This window comes from Pieris rapae, chromosome 10 (genome assembly GCF_905147795.1).
Source record: "Pieris rapae chromosome 10, ilPieRapa1.1, whole genome shotgun sequence".
Lineage (NCBI taxonomy): Eukaryota > Metazoa > Arthropoda > Insecta > Lepidoptera > Pieridae > Pieris > Pieris rapae.
This window is the reverse complement of record NC_059518.1, coordinates 3,370,000-3,393,545: the sequence shown is the minus strand read 5'-3', so window position 1 is coordinate 3,393,545 and position 23,546 is coordinate 3,370,000. Positions and strand designations below refer to the sequence as shown.

Below are 23,546 nucleotides of genomic sequence, written 5' to 3'. Positions count from 1 at the left end.
AATGATATTTCCTGTGTGGCGGAAGTTATGAATTATTATATTGCGAGGTCAACGAGCTAGCTTAGGTCAAAGGAAAACTTAATTAACGCCAGTACACGATAGGCTTAATGATTTTTTTTAATTAACTTGTATTCTAGCCTTCGTAAAAAGAGTATTAATAACATATTATGTTTTCTCATACTTTTATAGATTTACATGTTTAATTGAATATTATCTTTTATTTCCAACACAAATATATGTACAACACAAATAAATATACAGTACATATTTACCTAATATTGACCTCATTTTTAAAATCTTATATTTACCGATTTATTATTGTTATTACTTATGTAAGAGAAGTGTTGGCTTCAGAATGCGACTGTCATCCCTGAGGTCATAGGTTCGATACCCTGCTGTGCACCAATGGACTACTGTCTATGGCCGCATTTAACATTCGCTCGAACAGCAAAGGAAAACAAAAGGAGGGAACCGGCTTGCCTTAGACCCAAAAGTCGAGGGTGCGTAGGCACAAGAGGCTGATCACCTACTTGCTTATTAGATTGACAAATGATCATGAAACAGGTACTGAAATCTGACCCACCTAAATAGGGTTGTAGCGTGGTTTCCTTGGTTACTACTTAAGTAACTAAACTATAATGAGTTACATTTATACAAACCACATCGGTTTTCTAAGGTAACAGTTTATGATTTTATTATATTATTCTGAAAAATAAATAAATTGTCCCAACATTTATTTATTTGTTACAAAAATATATTACAGACTATATTTATAATATTTTATATATATATATATACCGAAATTATTATACAAATTATTAAGTATATAATAAAACAATTGTTTAAGACAAACTTTGGTTTTGAACGGCAACAAATTACTGTTGCAACACAACGTTGCAAACCTAAAACCAGGCTGATATTATATCACTGCGTATAACTTTGATCATAGACGAAATAGACAGCCTTTACAAGTGGTCATCGATAATCAAATTACACACACAGATCGTGGACTAACATCGATGTTTAGTCTTTGTGACGGTACAAAGAGACAAACGAAATTAATTGGGGTCATGTCGGCGTAATCCAATCTTCGTTAGTCCGGCACACGCCTTTTACTTCAATAAACCGAACACAAGAAACTTTATCAAAACTTGCACATGGATTTTGTGGATGCTAATATCAAACGGACTTTGTCTGCTTGAGTTACATACTATGGGTTAATTGCACATAGAATATAGATATTTGTTATACACATAATGATCTTTCTGACTTAGAATGAAACAAAGTAGTGACATCTATAGATTACTCCAAAGCGAAATTAGAGAACTATCACTAAATAAATTCAAAGCCCTTGTTAAAAGTAAATTAAATTATAAATGTGACGAATACTTAAATGATCCTAATCCTTGGGATTGATTTGCTCCAGTTCAAACAATTTGTATTAAAAACTTGGCGATTGAAAAGAGTGGCGGAAAGTTTCTTGCCAGTTCTTCTTACCCGCCCTTGACTTGCGAACTGGTTGCAAATGTAAATTTACAATTAATTTTATTTGTTTTTCTTGACGTTCATAAGTGTACATGTTTACCTAGATGAATAAAGATATTTTGATTTGATTGATTTACTAAGATACCGAGGGACCAGTTCTAAAAACTGAAGAGTTTCAAATTATAGATGCATTTTTATGAGGAGAGTGGCAGAAAACGTTAAAAGTTTTCTAAATCTACGAGATTTTGTGATAAAAATTGAAATAAAATTAACATATTATATGTAACTATAAATTTTTAGTTAAATATAAATTGCCAGCAAAATATAAACCTTTGGCATCTTGATGAGAGTTTGTCGACATCAATTTACGTACAATGTCAATTTGCACAAGAGAAACGTTCTGGGACATAGTGCCTCATTAGAGGCGGGCGGTTGCAATTAAACCGTGCGTCTTTTGCGTTAACGAGCGACCAAAATTGGAAGCTCGGACAAGAGCTTAATAAAATGTAATAAATATTTAGCACGATAATATCACTGATGTAATTATTTATTAGTGATTGATTGCCCATTTAATAGCATGTATGCGGATTATCTGATGATAAGACCTCCCTGATTGGTTCGTTAATGTCACATTTGATATATTTATGGCGATAATTGAGTCGATAGCATTCTTTAAGGCTTTTTATGTGGAGCAATTTTTATTACCTATACAAATACGATACAAGTAAAATTGAGAGACTTCAATATTATTATAATCAGAAATGATATTCAAGAAGTTGGACTATAAGTTGCAAATGTGGCGAGCGCGAGAGTTAACAATGCGAAAGTGTGAGGGAGTAAGAAGTTGGTTTTAGAGGCGGCTCGTTAGCGGCGGGCCTGATTGCCGATTGAGCAGCAATTGCCTTGATTGACGGAGCTTAACGAACCTGCTTCAAGAGCCTGGACGTGCTTCACCGTCTCGATCTTTTAGATGTAGGCGAATTTTTCATCTTTTTCACTAGTTATCTAATAACCCATAGAAACGGCAATACGGCTAAACTTAAATGTGAAATGTCTATAAGGACTAAATCGGACTGAACATGTCGTTGAATATTTAAAGTCCCGAAGCGCAGAGTTTTCTGATTGCTACGAATTTTAAAAGTTAATCTAACGCATATACAAATGTTTATTTTAAGCAGCATCAAATTATTTATAACACTGTTAGTACATCGCGTAATTTTGTGTGTACAGTAATCAGTAACACGTCTTTTAGGAGCCGCAATCCATCATATCGGGACAAAAGGGGGTTGTGGCTGTTTGCGTGAGAGAACGTTAATTTCGTTAAGGAGTCTCAATCAGGGAAGACGTGTACGTAAAGTCGAGCGGTCGCCGCGGGAGCGATTCAAGCGAATCACCGTACCTGGAGGCGCGGGGGTCGACTCGTTAGTTGTTGTTTGCCGAGTGACGCGGGTCAATCAGCAGAGACATGCACGGAACCGCACTTCTTCATCCCCCTTCGCCCCCGCACCGCTCACCCCCACTCGTTAGGCCGCGTCTCTGTCAACTGAGAGACGAGCTTTATCGAATCTACGACGCACGAACCTCGCGGTTGGCCCACTCTTCTCTCCTAGTTAGGTTCACAACCACCGGTAAACAAGGGAAATCAGTGTAAAATGAATTTGTATTTTCATCTCAAATAATCCAAATTAGACTAGCGGAATCTCACTGTGCGTGGCATAGTACATACGTTGCGATACGCAATTAGGTAGAGATAGTTGGACTAGCTAATTGGGATGGATTCCTTGCGTTCCACTAATTAGCAGGGCGGCGCCTGAAGGCAGCTGCGGTCCACGTGCGATTTGCCAACTAACAACGCACGTAAGCCGTACAATTATTAAATACACAGTTTAAAAAGAACAAGTTAAATGCTTCTAAAACTTTATAACTCATAATATCTTCAGTCTGACGTTCAGAAAACAACTTCTTTAATTAATGTTTCCCTACAATTTTTGCAAGAGAATGGTAAGTTTTAAATGGGATGCTTGTAAAGGATAAAGGGACTAAAACATTTATTTACATTGTAAATAGAATCAGGCTGAATTTAATTTAGGAGAATTTAATTAGTTGACAGTAAGACTCACTTGTATATCAGTTCTCATCAATCTAAATATGCATCTTCGTTGTATAAGTCAAAAGTGACTAAAACATGACATTTCTTTTGTTTCTCTTTATAAATTACAAACGCATCGTGATTTATAAATGAGAACAGACGCGGGACGGTACAACAGCAGTTAATTAGTGAGAAAATAAACTAAAAACTTCGTTTGTCGATCGAAATTAGCCCTTAGCGTTTTTTAATTCCCAATTTAGTTAGAGATTCCGTCGATCGGCCCAAAAGTACTTTTTGTGACACACCCAGGTATACGGCTCTAAGCATTTTCATAACAATGCGCCCGCGGCTTTCTCGGTATACTTTTTTCGGTCAAAACGTTTGACAGACGCAATTGTCATGGTTAGATGTTGAACTAAAAACATAAGTTATTGACAATCGATGGGAATCAGACATCGAATGCCAGAGTAGACTGCCACTAATGAACATTTTTCAAACATGGTAAAGGAACGCAGTTCCTTGATCACTTAAAGTGGCTTCAGACAGAATTTATTAACTTAATGGCGTAATATGAACAAATTTATGTTCTCATTAGATCATCTACGCTTTAATGAGAAGACACGCAATATTATTGTCGTTTTTACAACAAGACTTTTATAGATTCAATCGCCTAGACAAACAATGAAATGTGTAATGATGTTCAATTTATGTTTTACTTGTTTTATTTACATATATACTTTTAAACACAAATCTTCCATTGTTAATTGTTTTTTCTACTATTTTTAATAACAATATTTTTTTTTTTGCGTTTAAGGCGCAAAATAACTGTCGTGGTCTCTGGCAGAATTACCAGCGCTGAATTGTACTGTGGAGCAGACGTGGAACACGTACAATATAATTCTGACTCAGGGTCAGTTACAACCACAACGCACAAACAATTAAAATGTAAGTACCTTATTCCTTTTTTATTCATTGCCTATTTTTTGTTATTTTTCTATTTTGATAATTTTTATTATTATTTTGTGTTTCTGTGAGTGTGTTTCGTTAGTAATAAACGTTATGTCTATATTTATGCTAACTGCATAGAAACGATTAAATTTAACATTAATATCAATTACTTAATGATTTTAAATAGTCAATACATACAATTATATTATAACACTACCGAACATAAAACTAGGGAAGTGCAATTTTAAATCTGTGTAGCAACAATTTATTCTGTGAAATCAGATAACTAGATTTACTAAGGAGCCAATTATTTTCTTAAGTTCTCCCTTTTGTACACAGAATCAATGATAACAGAGCATAATGATTTTATTAGACTAATTCAACTATAATAAAAACATTATTTATAAAACTCACCTTGTATAGTCGCTTTTACATAATATCATCCCTCCTTTGAAGTAGAACGATCTGCCCATATCCGCAAGAGCCTGGCCGCAACACGTGCATTTGAGACAACCATGGTGCCAATATCTGTCAAGGGCGTGGAGGAGGAATCTTTCTACGATCTTTCCGCCGCATCCGGCGCATTCTTTGAGTGCTGGGTTATTGTTATTGTGTGGGTAGTCGTGTCCGTTGGCGAAGGCCGCCTCCGGAGAGGAGGGGTGGGGCGAGCTCAGCTCCGCGTACCCGTGATAGTGCGGGTTCATACTCAGGGCGCTCGCCAGCTTGACGGTTGGAGCGGAGACCGCTCGCACGTACCACCGCAACTACACGCCCTGTTCACAAATAAATCTAGGTTAGATGTTTATAATACAAGTATAAATACTATTAGGAAAGTAGGTAACAATGTAAATATTTATAAATTAGTCAGATTACGTAAATGTAAAATATATTAACTTGTTAAATCTGTAATTGATTTTACAAGTTAATATATTTTACATAGTAGGTCATAGTAAGTGTTAAAAAACATTTTAGACCAGAAATAAATATTAAATAATATTGTCCGAATGCAGAGTTGAATACAGAAATGTATTTCAGTTAATTATATTTTTTTTATTTTGGAAGCGTTTCAGCCGAAAATTAATTTCTGTTTGACCTTCCGGGCGGCATCGTCCATGGTCCGCGGACGGGCGCGTTTATAAAATTTTCCAATTAACAATTTCGTACAATTAGAACCGTAGCGGGGTTCGGTCCTTTGCGGGGTTCGGGCGGTGTCAACCCTAACCAATTAGCCAGCGGCCGGCGTAGCGGCGGGACGTCTGAGCCATCCCGTCGCCATAAAACTTAATTAAACGTTTTAAAACAAGTATTCATTAAAGAATAATCAAGCTTATGTAGTCATAAATAACAGGATTGTCCCGCGCAGAACGGGTGCCGTAATTAAGACTGCACAGAGTTGATCAAACGCACTGATTTGAAACTACCCTTCATTAAGAGAACGCGAGGCGGGCGCGGAGCTTCCGCTGCGGTGCAGAAACTAATTAAGAATAACGGACGCTTTAAAAGCGTAATTAATTTAGATTGTAATTCTATTTCTCCGAGAGTAAAGTAGACAATTATTTCAGTAGCCCTTTTCTTTTGAAGCGATTTGCTTTGAATCTAATTTGGTTAATTTCTGTCCGTCGTACTAAGCTTGTAGGTAGGTGGATTATGTTTGACGTGTGCGGAATAATAAGGCGGTCCGTTCGTGAGCGATCTAGACATGTCTGTTGCGAGGTGCAAGTCATTACTGGTTGTCGGGTATGTCTAATGAAGGTTATAAGGGCCTAGTATTGATGGCGTGTACAGCACGGTCGAGTTGCGTGCGTACTAATGAGCAGGCGTCGCGTGCGCCTATCGTACTTCGTTAAATCGCACCCGGGATACGCACAGGGTTGCCACTTGCCACTTGTTAACCCGCCAAATCATCCCAATACTTGTTCAAAGGAATGTTGGAAGTAACGAGTTAAATTCAAATATGGCACGCATCGGTATCGGATAGCCGTGATGAAAATATATTTTCAATTGGTTATTTTTAGTCAAATTTAGTAGTGTTAAATTCTATCAGTTGACACTGAACTGTCTGGTTAAACAGTAACGAACATGTTGCTATAATTATTATTTTACATATTGAGGATTTCTACAAATTTATTACATATGTTTCTATTTTTAAGAAAAATTTGTGACAACCCTGAAAACACCAGATTTATGTCTGTTTTGTTAATTTTGTGAACACATGTTCGGTTACAAGTGTCTTGGAGATTGTGATTGGAACATTTCTGTATGGCAAGAGGTCGCTATAACTTAATATTCTTTACACTGAGTTTATTTCAATAAAATTCAGAACATCAGATTGGTTGGTTGTGACAGTGTGACTAACAGATAATAAATATCTATTATTCTAGAACTTTAAATGATTGAAACGAAGACAAGGACAAATAAATCCTTCGATGCCCGATAAGTTAAGGATAAGTTGCCGGCCCTTCAGACCAGTTTTGTTTTTGGCTTCCATAGTATGTCCTGAACTCCATAAAACTATCATAACTAACCTATTTTTACGGTAAAAATCTATCAAAATTCAAATTTCGAATGATATAATTGAGTACAAATTACATTAAAACGTGCAAAGAAAACTAATGTTTATATATTATTACTTAGGTCGTGAATCGTTTGGTAGATTTTCCTATGCGTGTTTAGACTGGGGGTGGCCTGGGAACCTGGGCAGGTGCCATTTTCATTATTCAAGCTCCATTGATTGGATACTTTGTTGGCGTTTAAAAATCTTATTAGCCACCGGACAAAGGCACTCCTCGCCCTCCTAAGTGATTTTTTCAATTACTGTGGACTGCACCTGAATGTTTTGAAAGTCATCTTGTTAGTGTTCTATTAAGGTTAAAATTTGAATTTGGAATCATTTGCTGATGTAACTGTTTAGGTGTTTATGTTTGTACATACATATTTTGTACTAGATTTTTTGTATTTTCAAAAATATTTTTTAATAAACTTGCTGGCGTATAAATGAGTTTACCTAAGTTTTTATGCAATTCAATAATAATACCTATTATATTAACTTAATCTATTAAGTAGTTGTTTAATAGGCAGTTTCTATTATTGAGTCACACAAAGTAGTGTAAATTTCTTGAATAAAAGTATATCCTCGTAATCGGACAGTAGTTTCCTTCAGTTAAGAACAACAGCGTACGAATAATATAATTAAGGCGAAACCGCCTGCGAAATTAAACTCGAAAACGGAATGAGAATGTGAGGCTAATTAGAGCCTGGGGCGGAAGACGCGTCTCATCGCGGGCTATGGGGTCGCTTGTGACCCCTAATCCAACAGGTCACGGGGACGTGCTATATTATACAGAGATATATCAGTACGAAAAGTTGGTTAAGAAATTTAAAAAAATCTTTAACGGAAGTAAACATCATTAATGTATGGAAATATATATACGTCGTTTTAAGTGCTTTTCAGCACCAACCGTAAACCAATTTTGTCACAATGCAGTAAGGTAATAGATACATATTAAATAGGGTGTGAAAATGACAAGAACACCGCAAGTATCACGCGATTTCTAAAGCTCTTCCAAATGACATAGATGTACTAATTTTGTTTAAAAAAAGTTTTTACCTAAACATCAAATCGGCCTTTCCAATTACAATAGAATAAAAATATTCAGCTACGTAGTTTCCATAATTCTACGATTGAAAAAACTATTCCATTAAGTAACAGGCTATTCAACAATTGAGTACCCGTACTCACAAACAACCGCTCTACAAGCATAACAATTCGTTTTCTCTCACATACTAATTAAAAACTGCGGACAAATTGGAGCCCACTCTCCGCTGACGAGAATAAAATATCTAGCATTGAGGACCTCGTCCGTTATTCAATAATTCTGTACGATACGAGTGTGTAATTCTTCGTAGGAGGAATGTTTTTGAGGCGAATATATTTTATTAATAAACGCGACTTGTGTTGTTTACTTTTTAAAGCAATAGTGTTTCAATTTTCATTCAATTCAGACTGAATTTATAAGTTTTTCAATGCGTAATTAAAAATTACTCTAAATATATCGTGCGGACAGCGAGTTGGTTTCCTTTACACCCGAAAAATTAACGACGTAATAGATCGTGTCACAAATAAATATATAAATGGGCAGAGATTATTATATATGTTTACTCATGGCTTCTTCCGCATTAGTTTCTCCACATTAGGGGGATATACATATTCCTGTATCGTGGGTAGCCAGTCTCTTCCTTCTGACATACTTATGAATTCCTAGTACCTCTAACCCTGTCTCAGAGACCTTAGTTATTATATTAAGAAGTTTAACTGAGGCAGTTGGTGCACCAATTTCTTCTAAAATTAAACACAGGTACATGCAATTATTATTCAATTTATTTACACCATACAATGAACTTGTATTCAGAGAATATACATTATATTATTTGCATATAATGACCGCTAATGTCCCGAGCATTATTCATCGGACGTGACCTCGAATCAGCTAAGAACCGTTCGAATATACCGCTGACTTTTTAAATTAATATTTTATCCTACCTTGCAATTCGTCGTAATTGCAAGACATACGTCGGATTGGTATGTTTGACTAATCTTAACGTTAATATGTACTAGTATATTTTTATAGTTTTAGGGCCTGTTTCACAATGTATGGATAAAGTACCAAATATCTATGCAACACATAAATTATTTGGAAGATAAAAGTTCCGAATAAAATACTTCGCGTTTCATGACGAATAGCGCTATCTGACAGTCGTGAAACGCAACAGACACTAGTTTATCCTACCAATAAATAATAAATAGCTTATTTGGAACTTATCCGGACATTGTGAAACAGGACCTAAATATAATTAGATAAAATCCTTATGTGTAGTTAAAACTGTATAATTAGACTTAATATAAATAATTTGGGATCTAGTTCTTTCTAGTGGCATCTCGAAAAAAGAGTTGCCATAAGACGATCAGTTGGAGCACTGAGATGTTGTCATTGGAGGATAGTAGGAAATTAATTGACAAATCTTTTTTGTTTAAGATTTTGCCTTGTTGATTTTAAACTAAATTACGTATACCCATAAATTACGTATCATTACCTTAGGCATCCCATTTCCCTCACCTCTCAAAGGAACATATTTTGGCTAAAGCTAACCGATATCCAGATCATTCTGATAAAATTTTCTTTGCTTGAGTATTCATGAATCGATATATAATTATACTCGTCGTTTTTGTTAAGTTTGCCATTAAGTGCTTGTCATATTAATTCTCTCATTAAGTCTTGTATTTTATTTTTCAATCTCTATTAATTTATCAATGTGCCAAGCGTTGGCAAGCTTCACCTTTTATTCATTAGAAACTAAATCAGTTATTTATCAAAGAATGTATATCGTCTCTTTAAATAAAAGCCAGTGAACACTACGAAAGAAGACAGGGGCTTAACTGTAAAAAGGAAATGACAGAAAGTGTCGCTTGATTGTGATTGGTGTAGTATTGACCAATCACAGTCAAGCGACGCGATCTATCGCCTCGTTTTTTAAAAGCGTATTTTGCGAATTTAATAAATCTGTTTTAAAGTTTGATGTTTTATGTTTTTTTAACGACACAAGAATTATTTAAGTTTATTTAAATTCACCCACATAGTACAGGAAAATTCTGAAGAGATATAGCATAGAAAAATGTATGTGAAATAGATATGTAATTTTTAGACATTACTAACAAAGAATAATTTTAAAACCTTATATTATAGTCTCGTATTATAGATGCAAACAATAACTCATATTTACAAAGGGCCGAGGCGTATTTTATCTTTGTTTTATAGATAAGGCTTATACCAGCCTTGGTCACCTAAAATTGGTTTTTACTGGCATTGCACATTAAAATATAAACTCAAATTGATTGCATTTTTTACCCTATTTAACGTTATGAGTGCTTTTTAAGAAATGTGCACAAACACGAATTTTGAAAAGCATTCAGGACACACATAAATTCGTGTATAAATCGTTTATGTAAAAGCAGTATATAAAAATAAATTATTATTACTTTTAAAAAGGTAAATTTAATGATTTATTTATTCACGCAGTCATCATAAGTTTACGAATTGTATTAGTATATTAGAAGCTAGCTATCAGTTGCTTAAAAAGATCATAAAATTTAACGAGAAACATTAGGCTCTGGGCATCAGATTTCGGTATCATTTATTTTTTCTAATGGGCCTTTCGTGCCCGCCACATCGGATTTTCGGGTCTTAGGCTTCCTGGCGATGTTTTCCTTCACCGAATGCGAGCGCTCAGACATAAAGTCCATTGGTTTACATCCTGGTTATCGAAAGAGAGTCGAGCTCAAGAAAGAGAGACGCACGCTCAAGCCATTAGGCAAACACTGCGCTTTAAGAGCATTTGTTTACATTTTAATTAAAAAATCTTTGTACCTTGCTGTAGTTGATATTTATTGCGTCTCACACAAAGATCAAAAAGGTTTTACAGGTTAAACGTTTTCAATAATCAAATTTTTTTATATATTGCATTTATTATTTTTTATTAAGTAAATACGAAACGCTTTCGAGAGTTGAAACACGACAAAAACGTATGAAATTTGCGTTTTAAGTATTTATGTACATAATATAAAACTTTAATTATTAAAAGGTATATCAAATATCCGAAATGAAATCGAGCTGATAACAGTGCATCTGTTGTTCAGACAGTCAATGCACTTAGCACAATTTTATAACCATTACCATATAAACTCGATCCGTTTGTATGAGAAAAATTGAGAAGCTGACTAAACGGGAGCAGAAACATTCGTTTGTTTCAGGCTGTAAACGTTCACTGCTGTATCTCTATTAATTTCTAGTATGACCGCTTCCCCGTGCTTTGCATTCACCACTTTCCTTCCAACTGTACCAGGGAGGCCGTCGAACGCTTTCTAAACTAATCTAGTTTTTAACATTAAGCTCAAGTAACAAAATGATCTTAAAACAACAGGTGGAAAATGGTATTATCTATGCCATAAACACTTTGAATTAAACAATACGTCTATATATAGTCAAATCAGAGACAAATTTGCAAAATTACAGTTTTTACGCTGTAAATGACGTTCGACCGTTACTGCGCGCGCGATGTCAACCGCGATATTTAATCTTATAACTGGATTGGGGCTTTGAAATCTGAGACAATTCAAATTTGGAATTAAATTTCATTCTTTATTTAAGAAAGTTTAAGAAATTAAGAATTATATTGCTTTTGGATTGTCTTTTTATTTTTGAATATCGAACGTTTTGTATGTGAGAATTAAAATACAAAGTATATCTATAGTAGGTGTATCATTTATTTATATGTATATGACATATGTATATCAAATGTTAAGTAATTTACGTGTCAACTAAATTTCCGCACGCTATATTGATTTGATACATGCTGTTATAGCAACTTAATATAAACTATATTTTTTAAGTTCCTTATAAATACTATACTAAACTACAGATGAAAGAGTAAGAAGCATTTCAAATGTCTTTCAGCTTTTAACAGCAACGATTATCCTTATCTCAAATACCCCATTCATAAAACACAAATCAAAATCTCATTTTAATTGTAGCTTAATACATACCAGAAATAAATTATACGCTGGCAATTTTTCTCATATCTTTTATATTGTAATTTATGGGATACAATTTATTAATAAAGAACGATTAATTACACGGCTTTGAGATCGAATTGCCCGCGGCTATTGAGAATATAAAAGGTTCAATTATAATAAATGTAGCTAATTTCAATCAAATAATACTACTAATTAGCTGACATCGGCGTTCTTTGAGATTTAACAAATGACTCAATTGGTGTTGTTAATGTCTGGTCTTACCGTAGTCATTATCGTTTTGGTGTAGTCACGACAGCGAAGTCATTAAAAGTAATATAAGTGTCATTTAAAATTTGTATGGGCGGTAATTTAATTTGTTATAAGGTGTTTTTTTTTAATAACCGCCAATGGTTTTTCATTTTCGTCAAGGTTAGGATTAATCTATAATTAACTATTCTGGCTTTTAAACATTAATATCCAATGTACTTGCAGTCTCTATTGACTGTTCTGTGTTTTATTAGTTTCACTGATTAATAATAAACATAGATTTTTATAAGATGTTAAAAAAGGTATGCTGGACATTACTATCAAATTGTGTGTGCCTAATGATATTTATGTGTAGTTTGTTTAAGTTTAACATTGCTTCAGTTATAACAAGACAAAATATAAATATATAAGACACACAAAAAGTGCTATTTAGAAAAATGTAGTACCCAAAATTGTTAAGACATTAAAATATAATCAACAATATCGTTTTATAAAAAAACGTGTAAAAAGTTTGTAATTACAAAGGCTTAAACTTTTAATTAATGAGAGGATTAAAAATCTTCCGAGCCTCATTATTAAAGGTCACCTTTAGCATTTTTAAACTCTAACATCTCATTATCCCAGGTATCCTTGAGTTTTTCAGTATAAGAGGTTTTTGTATTGGTTCGGTATATTCGGACATTGACGAATGTTACAAATTTCTTATATGAGAACAATTAAAACATTTCTAGTAAACTACTCGTGTTTTGTTTAATTAACGATTTACCTCAAAAGTCACTGATTTGTCTCTCGTATGATGTGACAGTTCTGTATGTCAACTATCAAAATTAAGATTTACGATTGCAACATTGCAATCAATCTACTTTCAAATTCAATTCTAATTGACTTGCACGGACCATTTCTGTAATATACGGTACATGTAATTTTTTTGATTTTAATGTGGTTATGCATTTTATTTATTTATTTCCTTAGTAGGATGGCCTGAAAGATATCACATGTTTGGGATAAGGCCGCCTGTTGCATCCCTAAAAATTTATGTTATTTGTTTTTAATTTAATACAGCGAAGTTAAAATAAATAAAATGAAATGCATTGTAAGGCAACGAGGTGATCAATGTACTGCGACTCACTTATCTGCTACTTTTAATGGTCCAGTGAATAGGCTATCTCGCTCTTACAACATAATAAATGTTAGTACATTGATGAAAATCTTTTCTTACTTCCTACTTACCGCAACTTGTGAATCACGCTCTTAATGACGTATTAATTTTTTGTTGTTTATTTCTTCATTGTCAACTTGAAATATTTATTTTATACTATATTTATGTGTGTGTAAAATTGGTGGTCATATTTTCGTGTAAATTTTTAGCATACATGTTATTTTAGGCCTTATAAATAAAAAGAGTGCGTGTACTTATGTCCACGCGTTAGAAGTTATACTTCTTTGACTAAAATAACTAAAATGCAGTAGTGATTAACGATGAATATAAAAATTATCAAAAAGATTTTTTTTTAATAAATAAATTATTAGTAAGTAATACTATCAGCGTCGTATATGAAATTGATTTAAAAACACCAAAACAACATTCATTTATTCACCCTGTTTCATTGTGCTGTTACAAAACACGTGTTCTAAATATAAAAATACTAGATTCTTGAACATAGTTATCGATTCCCATGCCACCTAGACCTAACTTTACTATGAATTTAGGTGTTGGTGTGTGCGCGCATCGTAAAAATTCACTCTCATCATTTTTCTCCATCGCGCCAAAAGTATACCTTCAAAAAAAACGGACCTAATCTTTGTTTTGTGGATGTCAAATTTGTTCCTCACGCCACGAACCTGCAAATCGTAATAGAAACAAATCCCATTCAGTCAGTTCGGCTAAACGTTGCTCATAGATTTAAACTCGACGCTTCGAACTGAATACATCTACCCACACGATTCAAATCAAAACGGTATTAATCGGGGATCATTAGCTCGCGCCGAGGGGCACCGATGTCATTTCATCGTAATGCTTTGTTCTTAAACTAATTATACTTCGGGTCTGTTTTTACAACACTCATTAAATATTCTCTACCATTATAATTGCTACACGTGTATGGAAAGTTATGATTTCTTTGTGGTCCTTTGAAATTCTAACTTTTCTTTGATATTTAAGATAATGATGTTGTAAGATGGATATTTTGCGTCATTATACGTATAATTGGCGTGTTTTATTATATCAGAGATTAATTTATATTTAAACAATTGTTATTTGGTATTTGCAGCAGCTGATATTAGAAATTAAAAATTATTTTTATTCAATTATTATTAACACTTCTTTTCATACAGAATTAGTACACAATGTTATCAGCTTCTCCATACACATAAGACATCATAGGTACACAATAAGTTAGTTTAGTCAAAACTCATGAAATACTTGTAGTACATTGATAATAGATGGCGACACTTTATTTCAAAACGTACATTTTAAAAAACTAATACAGATGATGCCAAGCAATATTAGCCTAGTGGGTTTAGCGTGCGACTAAAACCTGAGTTTTATGTTCGATTCCGTGCACCAATGGACATTCTATTTTATTCTATTAACATTCGTTCAAATGGTGAAGGAAAACATCGTGAAGGGCTTGTCTCAAACCCAGAAAAATATCGGCGTGTATCAGGCACGGGAGGCTGATTACGTTGAATATTAGATTGAAAAATAATCATGAAATATATTCAGAAATCTGAGGCCCAGACCTAAAAAGGTTGTAGTGATACTGATTTAATTATTAATATAGTTAAAGATAAACGCTTATCAAACAGATGAAGCTAAAAAGCCTCTCACCTCTCAAGATAAAATTATAATTAGTACATTTCCGACACCCATAAATACCCAACTAATTTACAATGTTAATAAAAATTACATAACCTGAATGATGTATATCATAAAATGACTATAAAAATAAATCAAGCTTTACAAATGCAAGAATGATGGGCATTTTTTGTTCTACGTATGAACAGTGACATTGATGGACACCGGCTAACTGGTGGGTGGTCCGGAATATTAACTGTTTCTAATTTACTATTTTCCTCTCAATCGTAACTGAAAATCCGTTTGAGCTGTCAGATTAACCGCCCGAGATTGGCAGGTAGCTTTTTGTTCCTGGTGCTATAATCTATATTTTACGTGTATGGAATAGACTGTTCTACTATCTAGGATTGTTCTGTACGTCATTAAATCTATATGATATACTTTATATGAAGTTTAATTTTAAATTAAATAAATAAATAAAAAACTTTATTCATAACAGAAATAGGTTATGAGAAAAATCATCTATCGCTAGGGAGTCCCTGTACCTGTCCGTCCATAGTACATGACCGTTTTTTTTAAGAAAAAAGTAATTTTTTTATGTTACTTCCAAACGCCAACAAAGTATAGTTCTGGTGATCTCTGCGTTGTGTCTTTGTACCCGAAAACTTATGTCTGATAGGGAGTGACAGAGAGAAGTAGACAGTAGTCCAAATCGACTTGAACGTTATATTAATTTGAACTGGATATATATACATGGATACATAAATCGGTGCAACTTAGGTGATTTTTCCTATACAGTTAATCTACGGGAAAGTTCTTCGACTATTAATACATTATTTAGGAGAGTACCATTTAATAAATTAAAATGGTTCCTCATAAAAAGCGAAATCAGAGGCGGTTGACCGCTAATAACAATAAAATAAAACTGTTATAGAAATCTAGCATACAGCGGGCATTGTCTATTACGCTTCAGCGCGTCTGACGTGTGGATTAAAACGTAGTTACAATACATGGGGCGATGGGATTGACAAGCGGTTGCCAGGTGGCCCCTACAGTTTTGTAACCGACTTAGCGTCCTAATTAATTTAAAAATTGAGTTCAATATCAGAAACTATTTTAAAAAGACTTACATAGAAATGTATGTCAAACTTATACTTTAAGACCTTTATTGGTTTTATGGTTGGGATGTTTTCGTTGAAATTGTGAAAAATGTGTAGTCTGGGTAGAGAGGGATTCCGTATGATCATTCAAGCTGTGACGCAAGACAAACGGACAATTTAATTATACATTATCTAAATGTAAAATTTTGATATATATTGTTAAAAAGTTTTGTAAAATTATTTTAGCAAATATAATTAAAAAACACACTAACATTATTAAAAATGAGGTTTGTTTAAGGAACAAATTAAAAATTGTAATAAAGCGTTATTTGTGTGATAATAAAAGCTAAATTGATTAGTGGTGGTCCCATGGCAGGTAGGCCGCATTCCTGAACCCACCCGACAGTTTGTCATAGCTAACGTAATAAATAAAGTGTACACCTTGACTAAATGCCATACTCATATATGATATTAAAAACTTAATCTACCATTAAGTTATTACTGTTAAAATTATCGACAAATTTCATTAAAAATAGTGAGTCATAATACTTTACCCATTAATAGAACATAAATCAAAAACTAATTTTTCAACACAAATTAAACAGTTCCGCGGCCTGTTTTCACTAGTGCTAATTACTATTTATAATAAGATGAATTTAGAAAAAATGTTAGCTAGACGAAAAACAGCGTAAAATTAATATTAGGCCAAGGATGTTATAAACTAGCACTTGGCTCAGAACTGTGTGTATTTTATGACATTATGTAAACATTAATTTCACGGATATAGCATAGTTAATAAACGTTTTTAAATATTTGCTGTGTTCGAGCGTAAGATGTTTTAATAATGGGTACCTATAGATTTAAAAGTATAATTTACCTGTTAACGTATATAACACTAATAAACGTATTTCTGCAGCTCTTAATAAACTTTATTGATATTAAATAACGAATTTTAATATACATATTTATTTAAACAAAATAATTTTAAATGAAATGTTTGAATTTCGATCGCGTCCTTGCACACATTTCCGAGTTTCAAAGCGAGTTGCGTGGGCGCATAGGGATACCTACAAGTCGTAAATTTATTACGAGCAATAAAAATACATCTAACATATTTCCAACTCTTTGATTTGACCTGTTTAAGATCAAAGGGGATATATAAAGATAATTAAATCACGAAGCGTTAACTCATAATGAAGTTTTCTATATTATATGAATTCTATAATCCTGTAAAGCAAATTCTTTATTTAGCAGGTCCCTGAAACAATTAACTTTATTACTCTATTTATTATTTTTATTAGTCGACGTACTATTAATAGTATGTGGATTTCAATAACACATATAACACAGGGCAGACATTTCTGTCTGTCTCACTCACCCTACTTCTTCAATTTTTTACGTGATTATTCACGTCTTTTTTACCCTGCAGTAACCTGTGTATTTGTAGATTGAGAAACTTCTTCGATTACTATATAAAACTACGAAGTATATCAATCAATGAACGAACTTCAATGGGAGACCCATTGAAAAGACTGGTCATGCACTGATAACTTGGCCACTTAAAATCTTATCTAGGAGAGCACGGTTTGGGCACCAAACAACAAACTACAAACGATCGTTCACAAAAAGTGCCCGCAGCTCGGTTCGATCGAATTTCCTTTCATTCACACCTTTTTATAAGTCTTTTTTCATGAATGAAGTCGTGTTCGGGATAATTATTGAATTTCGCCGATTCGTTACGAATATCGATGAGCCGGAAGCATCGGCGCGGGTGATTGCATCCACTGAACAAATTCCGAAGATCGGAAAGTAATTTTATGCTTTTTAAAGACAATTTCGGTTATCAGAGTTGATTATATATTATCGCGATAGTTTAACACTCAGTCAAAAATTACTGCAACGCTAGTGAAACGCCATGTAACAACCGGCTTTTAGAAATGACAAATATATTCATACGGTCTGCAAATATGTGAGTTATTAACTTGGAAAATTACAGTAATCATTTCCAAGACGGACTAACGTGAGATCGTGGATACTCAACGATATACCCGCTAATTAGTTTTCAATAACAGTAATTTGAATCGTATTTTGTATAACAAACATTATATTAGAGCGGTATTATAAAACGAATCAGTGGTAATAACGTAGGGGATCTAATTAAATTGCCGCCGATAATAATGGCACTCGGCCTCCCCTGGTCGACCCCTCGACATTTATTATTCCTGCAACTGTACCCCGGAACCATGCTCTCCAGTTTGTTCAACGTGGAAATGAAGGATTGTATGTGCAATTACGTTTAATACTTATTAATTGAAGATTAAACATTTTAATTTCCACTCAAATGCGTGAAATAAGAACATATTAGACCTACAACACAATTTGGGTCCTAAAACAGATAAAACAAATCCTATATATACATATTATAGATTTTAGAATACGCACGATTTAAACTTAAATGCGAAATAAACTAAGCTGAGAGATTTGTGTGAAGCGTTTGATTCGTGTAACAACCCCAGGTTTCGCGCGTCCTGCGAATGCAATCCACGTTAATTCATACACACCTTTATATTGTTATATCTCCATTCCATTTCATTGCTCGCTTGGGACTACATCTGCTCCACCCCACCCCTCTACCCCCTACGTCCATTAGTGTTTTGTGAATGATTTAAAAGCTCTTTCGGATAACTACTCTGTAAGTGAGTAATTTAAGACTTGCTTCATTTTATCAGTGCTCCCTAATTTTGAGTGCACATTAAAACATTATATGACGGGAGTATAGATCTGAGTGCTTTTAATGTTTAATCTAAACATTCGGGGCATAAAAACATTCGTAGAATATTTTGACGTGAAATTGCAGAATACTTTTGTGTTTGCGTAATGAGTCATATGATGCCTTAATATCTGTCAGTGCAATCAAATGAAATCTACTTATTACGAATATAATGAGTGTAATAGTGTTTGGTTACGTAATACAATTAAAAAAATACAGATTCAAAGAGGTGTTACAAACTGAACATTTTGTATGTTCGTTGCAAGTAAATTATCTAATTTAGTTTCAATATGTTGCAGGAGTTTTGATTTATCAAGCCAACAGGAACGAATAAATTTTATAAAAACTATCCATTCATAAAATTCTCATATAAACAAAGTGTTCTGTCGTCTCTTTCTGTCAAATAGTGTTTACGATGTGATGAAAGAAGACTGGGTACTTTCGTTAAAACGGTTTTCTAATATTAAACATGAAAAGTATTAATCATTTCTGTACTGAGGCTTGGAGTACATAGGAAAAGGAATAATTATAGGAATTATAACTCAGAATGATTAGATAAAGTTCATTACCCGTTATAAGTAGGTATATACCTATAGTTTCGTTGGCAACTACTTGTTTCGACAACTTGTTTCACAATACGGTCAGCGGCACTTAAACGCTTTACCGGCGAGGTGAATATTATTTGTACGTATCGCAATAATAACACTATGTATTTGTCTTATATTACCTTAAATATAATTTTGTTGAATAAATATTTGGGCTAAACGCGAAATCTGTGAACCGCGTTGATGATTAACATTTTTTTTATGTAAGACCATTTTTTAGCATTACACAAAGGTGTACAGAATGACCAGCGCTGTGGAACATTCTGCTCCTCAACATAATGCTGAGCCAATTTACAGCCACAGCACACACGCTTTACATACTTGAGACGAACCGAATGGGAAGAAAAAAAAATTATATACCTCTCATTATATCTTTTATTTAATGTTTCTCTTTGATTATTGTTATTTTGTGTTAATGTGTGTGTGTTTTGTTTATAATAAATAATATGTCTATGTGTCTTATAATATGTCTTTTAATTATTTTTCAGCTGTATAGTAAAGTTATCTACTGGTGGTGAGGATTAACGTTACAGTAATAGCGAGGTAATAATATATAATCTTATCCAAACAATAAAATCACTTAATTTCCGGTATGATAACATTTGTACCGGCACAGAACAATATTTTTAATAACTGCAAAATTTTATTAAAAAATTCTTCGAATGCAACGATATAAATTTTATATTGAGCAATGTTTTGTAGGGTAAAAAAGACAAAGGAATTTCCCCCCCGCACCGGGAAACGGAAGAAAATCCGTCATCTCCCACTCGTAAATAATACGCGTACATGCAAATGAGTGTTATGTTAATTTATTAGTAATGATAAGATAAGGCTTTGTTGTGGCAGGAGATACGGCTCGTGAGGTTGATTTAAGCGCATACGCCCGTAGCGATCATAGAATTAGGGTCCGATTCAACAAATGCGTTAGTATATAATTATATATGTATTAAATATTTTAGAATTTTTCAAGCTTTGTTTAAAAGGACAATCATTTTTCTATACTGATACTTCACCAAGATGTGAAGCAAACCAATTCAAAATCATTAACACAATGTACACTTGAACGTCAAAAAGAAATACACATCAAATGCTAAATGCTTCTAATTTTACGTTTACTGTCTGATAAATGTTAAGGCTATTCAACTTCTTGACACCATGGGTAGTGAAGAAGAAGATGGAAAAGGATAAAAAACTTCGAATGAGTGAATTAGTATGAGTGCACGTTAGTCTTAAGTGCTAAACAGTGGTAAGTTTACAAGAACAGAGAGACTTTAAGTAGTGTTATTGAACAATTTCTTATGTTTAATATTATTTTTAGTAATTTGGTTAGTTTATATTACTTATTAGTCCTAAGTTAAGCTAGAGCGTAATGTTAAATGATGTCCTTGTGCAGAGACATTTTTATAAAAAAAATATATCATATCATAAATATATCATATTTATTGGCATTTAATAGGCTCCGAAACTACTGGGCCGATTTAAAAATGTTCTTTAAACATTATCCCCCATGAACTGAATGAAGGATAATTTGTTTATTATTAGTAATTTTCCCTTTATTAGTTAAATAGCTTAACGTCTATCACTTAATATATATGATACATGTTTGTAAGGGTTGATCAATTACTTTATTAATAGATATTTCATGATAGAGACGTAGAAATATTCGCACAATGGTGTAAGGTTGCGGCACCGGACGGTATAATTTACAAATCCTTATATAATATAATTTATAAAAATGATTACAGTTATATGTTGCATTTAAACAATGCTAATATTTAAGGAAATTTTGCATTGTAATAGGTTTTATAGTAAATGTTTTTTTCTTAAAGTTCACGGATTTCCATTATATCATACGTTGACATTGTTATATCTTTATATACGTATTAAAAAAATATAACGATAGGAATCCTGTCAATTAGCTTATTGTAATAATTTATTAAATGTCTGAAGTTCTCTTAGAAAGTTTTACAAATTGTGGATAATTTCTGCATATTTCAATAGAAAATAAAATTACCATTAAATTAATGTCTCAATTATATCTCTCTTTGCTCTATTCGGATTAATACCTGCAGCTGACGTCATCATCGGACGTCCACCCGTATTATCCCGACGTCCGTCGTTCCTGAAGTAAGGTATTTAAGACAGTATTGTCTGCGCACCACTGTGGAACCGACTTAGGGTACTTCAAGAAAAGAAAGTACGAATTGTTAAAAAGCCTGCAACGCACTCGCGAGCATTCTGGCATTGAGTGTCCATATCACTAACCACCAGGTGAGCCTCCACGATGAGACGCCGACCCCTGTTCTTTAAAAAGGGCATTAAGATACCACTTAAGAGCGCTAATTCTCGAGATAAACTTCACAATCGATTGTCGCTAAACGATAGCTGTCATCGTGTATTGACAATAGAGTAGATTGGGGTAAATTGCCAGATAAAAATAATTTATCTGTGTTTGTGTAGTTAACGAGCAACACAGCGGGATTCCCTCACCCCACGCTTCCCCCATAGACTATGAGACGCCGTTACTATTATTTTAATCATTTTTGAAAATAAAATTGAATTCGATACAGTAAGAGCGACAACGGACTTGGTTTATTCTATTGGCATAGTCCATAAATTCTCTTACTTAATAACAAACAAATATAGAGTATTTACAATATCCAAACCTACATAGCAAACAAACAATAATTAAAAATGGTTAAATATAAAACAAAAGGAAATAAAGTATTGCGATACTTATTCGTTGAGCGAGGAAAAACCAGCTCTGGGCTCACCGGTACTATCTACCAGGTGCCAACTTAAATCTTTAATAAGGGCCTGTGCTCTTGAACCCTAAGCCCTGAGAGTCTCTACTCTTACGGGAACAAAATCTAATTCGCGAGAGTATTAAGTGTCCATGGGCGGCGGTATCACTTAACACAAGAAGAGCCGTATTCCGCCTGTTCTTTAAAAGAAATCAAAGCAGCAGTTAGCAGTTAGCAGTTACAGGCTTTTTTATAAAGCCTGTAACTGCTATATGCATACCAGTTCCGACCTCATTCACATACGCTTTGCAGGCTATTCAAAAGATAGAAAAATTGTCTAAATTATTGACCAAGTATACGTGAAAAATACCCATTAAAGTAGGTAAAATTTTCGCATGTCCACATTATGTAATGCGTAGATATATACATTAGCAAGTAAGCGTTAATTACACAATATTACACAATCCGAATTTTATATAACTTTGGAATAAGCATGTTCTAGTTACGCGTAAAGAAATACATTTTATCATGATTTAACACATTCTACAATTTAATAGTGGCTGTTTACGCAAGGATATTTATTTATAAATCATTGTAATGGTGAATTTTTTTAGCATTTTTGAGTGTAAGTTCCAAATATTTGCGCGCTATGATGCAGTTCACCAGCGCTCGCATCGTTTTTTTTTTTTTTTTAATGGAATCTCGCTGTTGGCCTTAAGGGCCTTTACAGCTCAGCACGGGCTGTTTGGCGAGCTTAGCTCAGCCGGAAAGGGGGGTTGCGCGACTCGCGCAAGGGCGTCTCCTGTGAGACTCGAACCTCGGCTTGGGCCGTGCTCGCATAGTGACGTCAGCGTGCGACTATAATCCCTGAAATCGTGAGGAAGCCGGGATACCTTAGACAGTGTCAGGTTCAGTAGGGCGACACATGCCTTTTAGAAAACACAAACGGATACAAAAATCTGTGTCATAGTAAAGGTTGTAACGCAACATTTTTCTCTGTATAATATTAACAAACAAAGTTAACCCCAAAAAACGGTTATCTAAAATATGTATCTACTATTTTTTTAGTAAAACGAAACTGTGATAAGGTGATGCGAAAGATAAAAATATATTGATGTAAAAAGATGCGTAATTGATTACATTGACACTCGCTCATTTAGTTGATTGTATGGGA

The 23,546-nt window shown here is 33.8% G+C and overlaps 1 protein-coding gene across 2 annotated transcripts in view; it reads right to left on the bottom strand.

Moving 5' to 3' along the window:
- Positions 1-23,546, bottom strand: part of LOC110994242 (LIM domain transcription factor LMO4) — a 136,188-nt gene that overhangs the window by 49,808 nt on the left and 62,834 nt on the right. For both annotated transcript variants that reach the window (XM_022260787.2, XM_022260786.2), the window contains exon 2: positions 4,937-5,295. In XM_022260787.2, coding sequence (XP_022116479.1) covers positions 4,937-5,226 — 290 coding nt within the window. In that variant the 5' untranslated portion in view covers positions 5,227-5,295. The remainder of the gene's footprint in view (positions 1-4,936; positions 5,296-23,546) is intronic.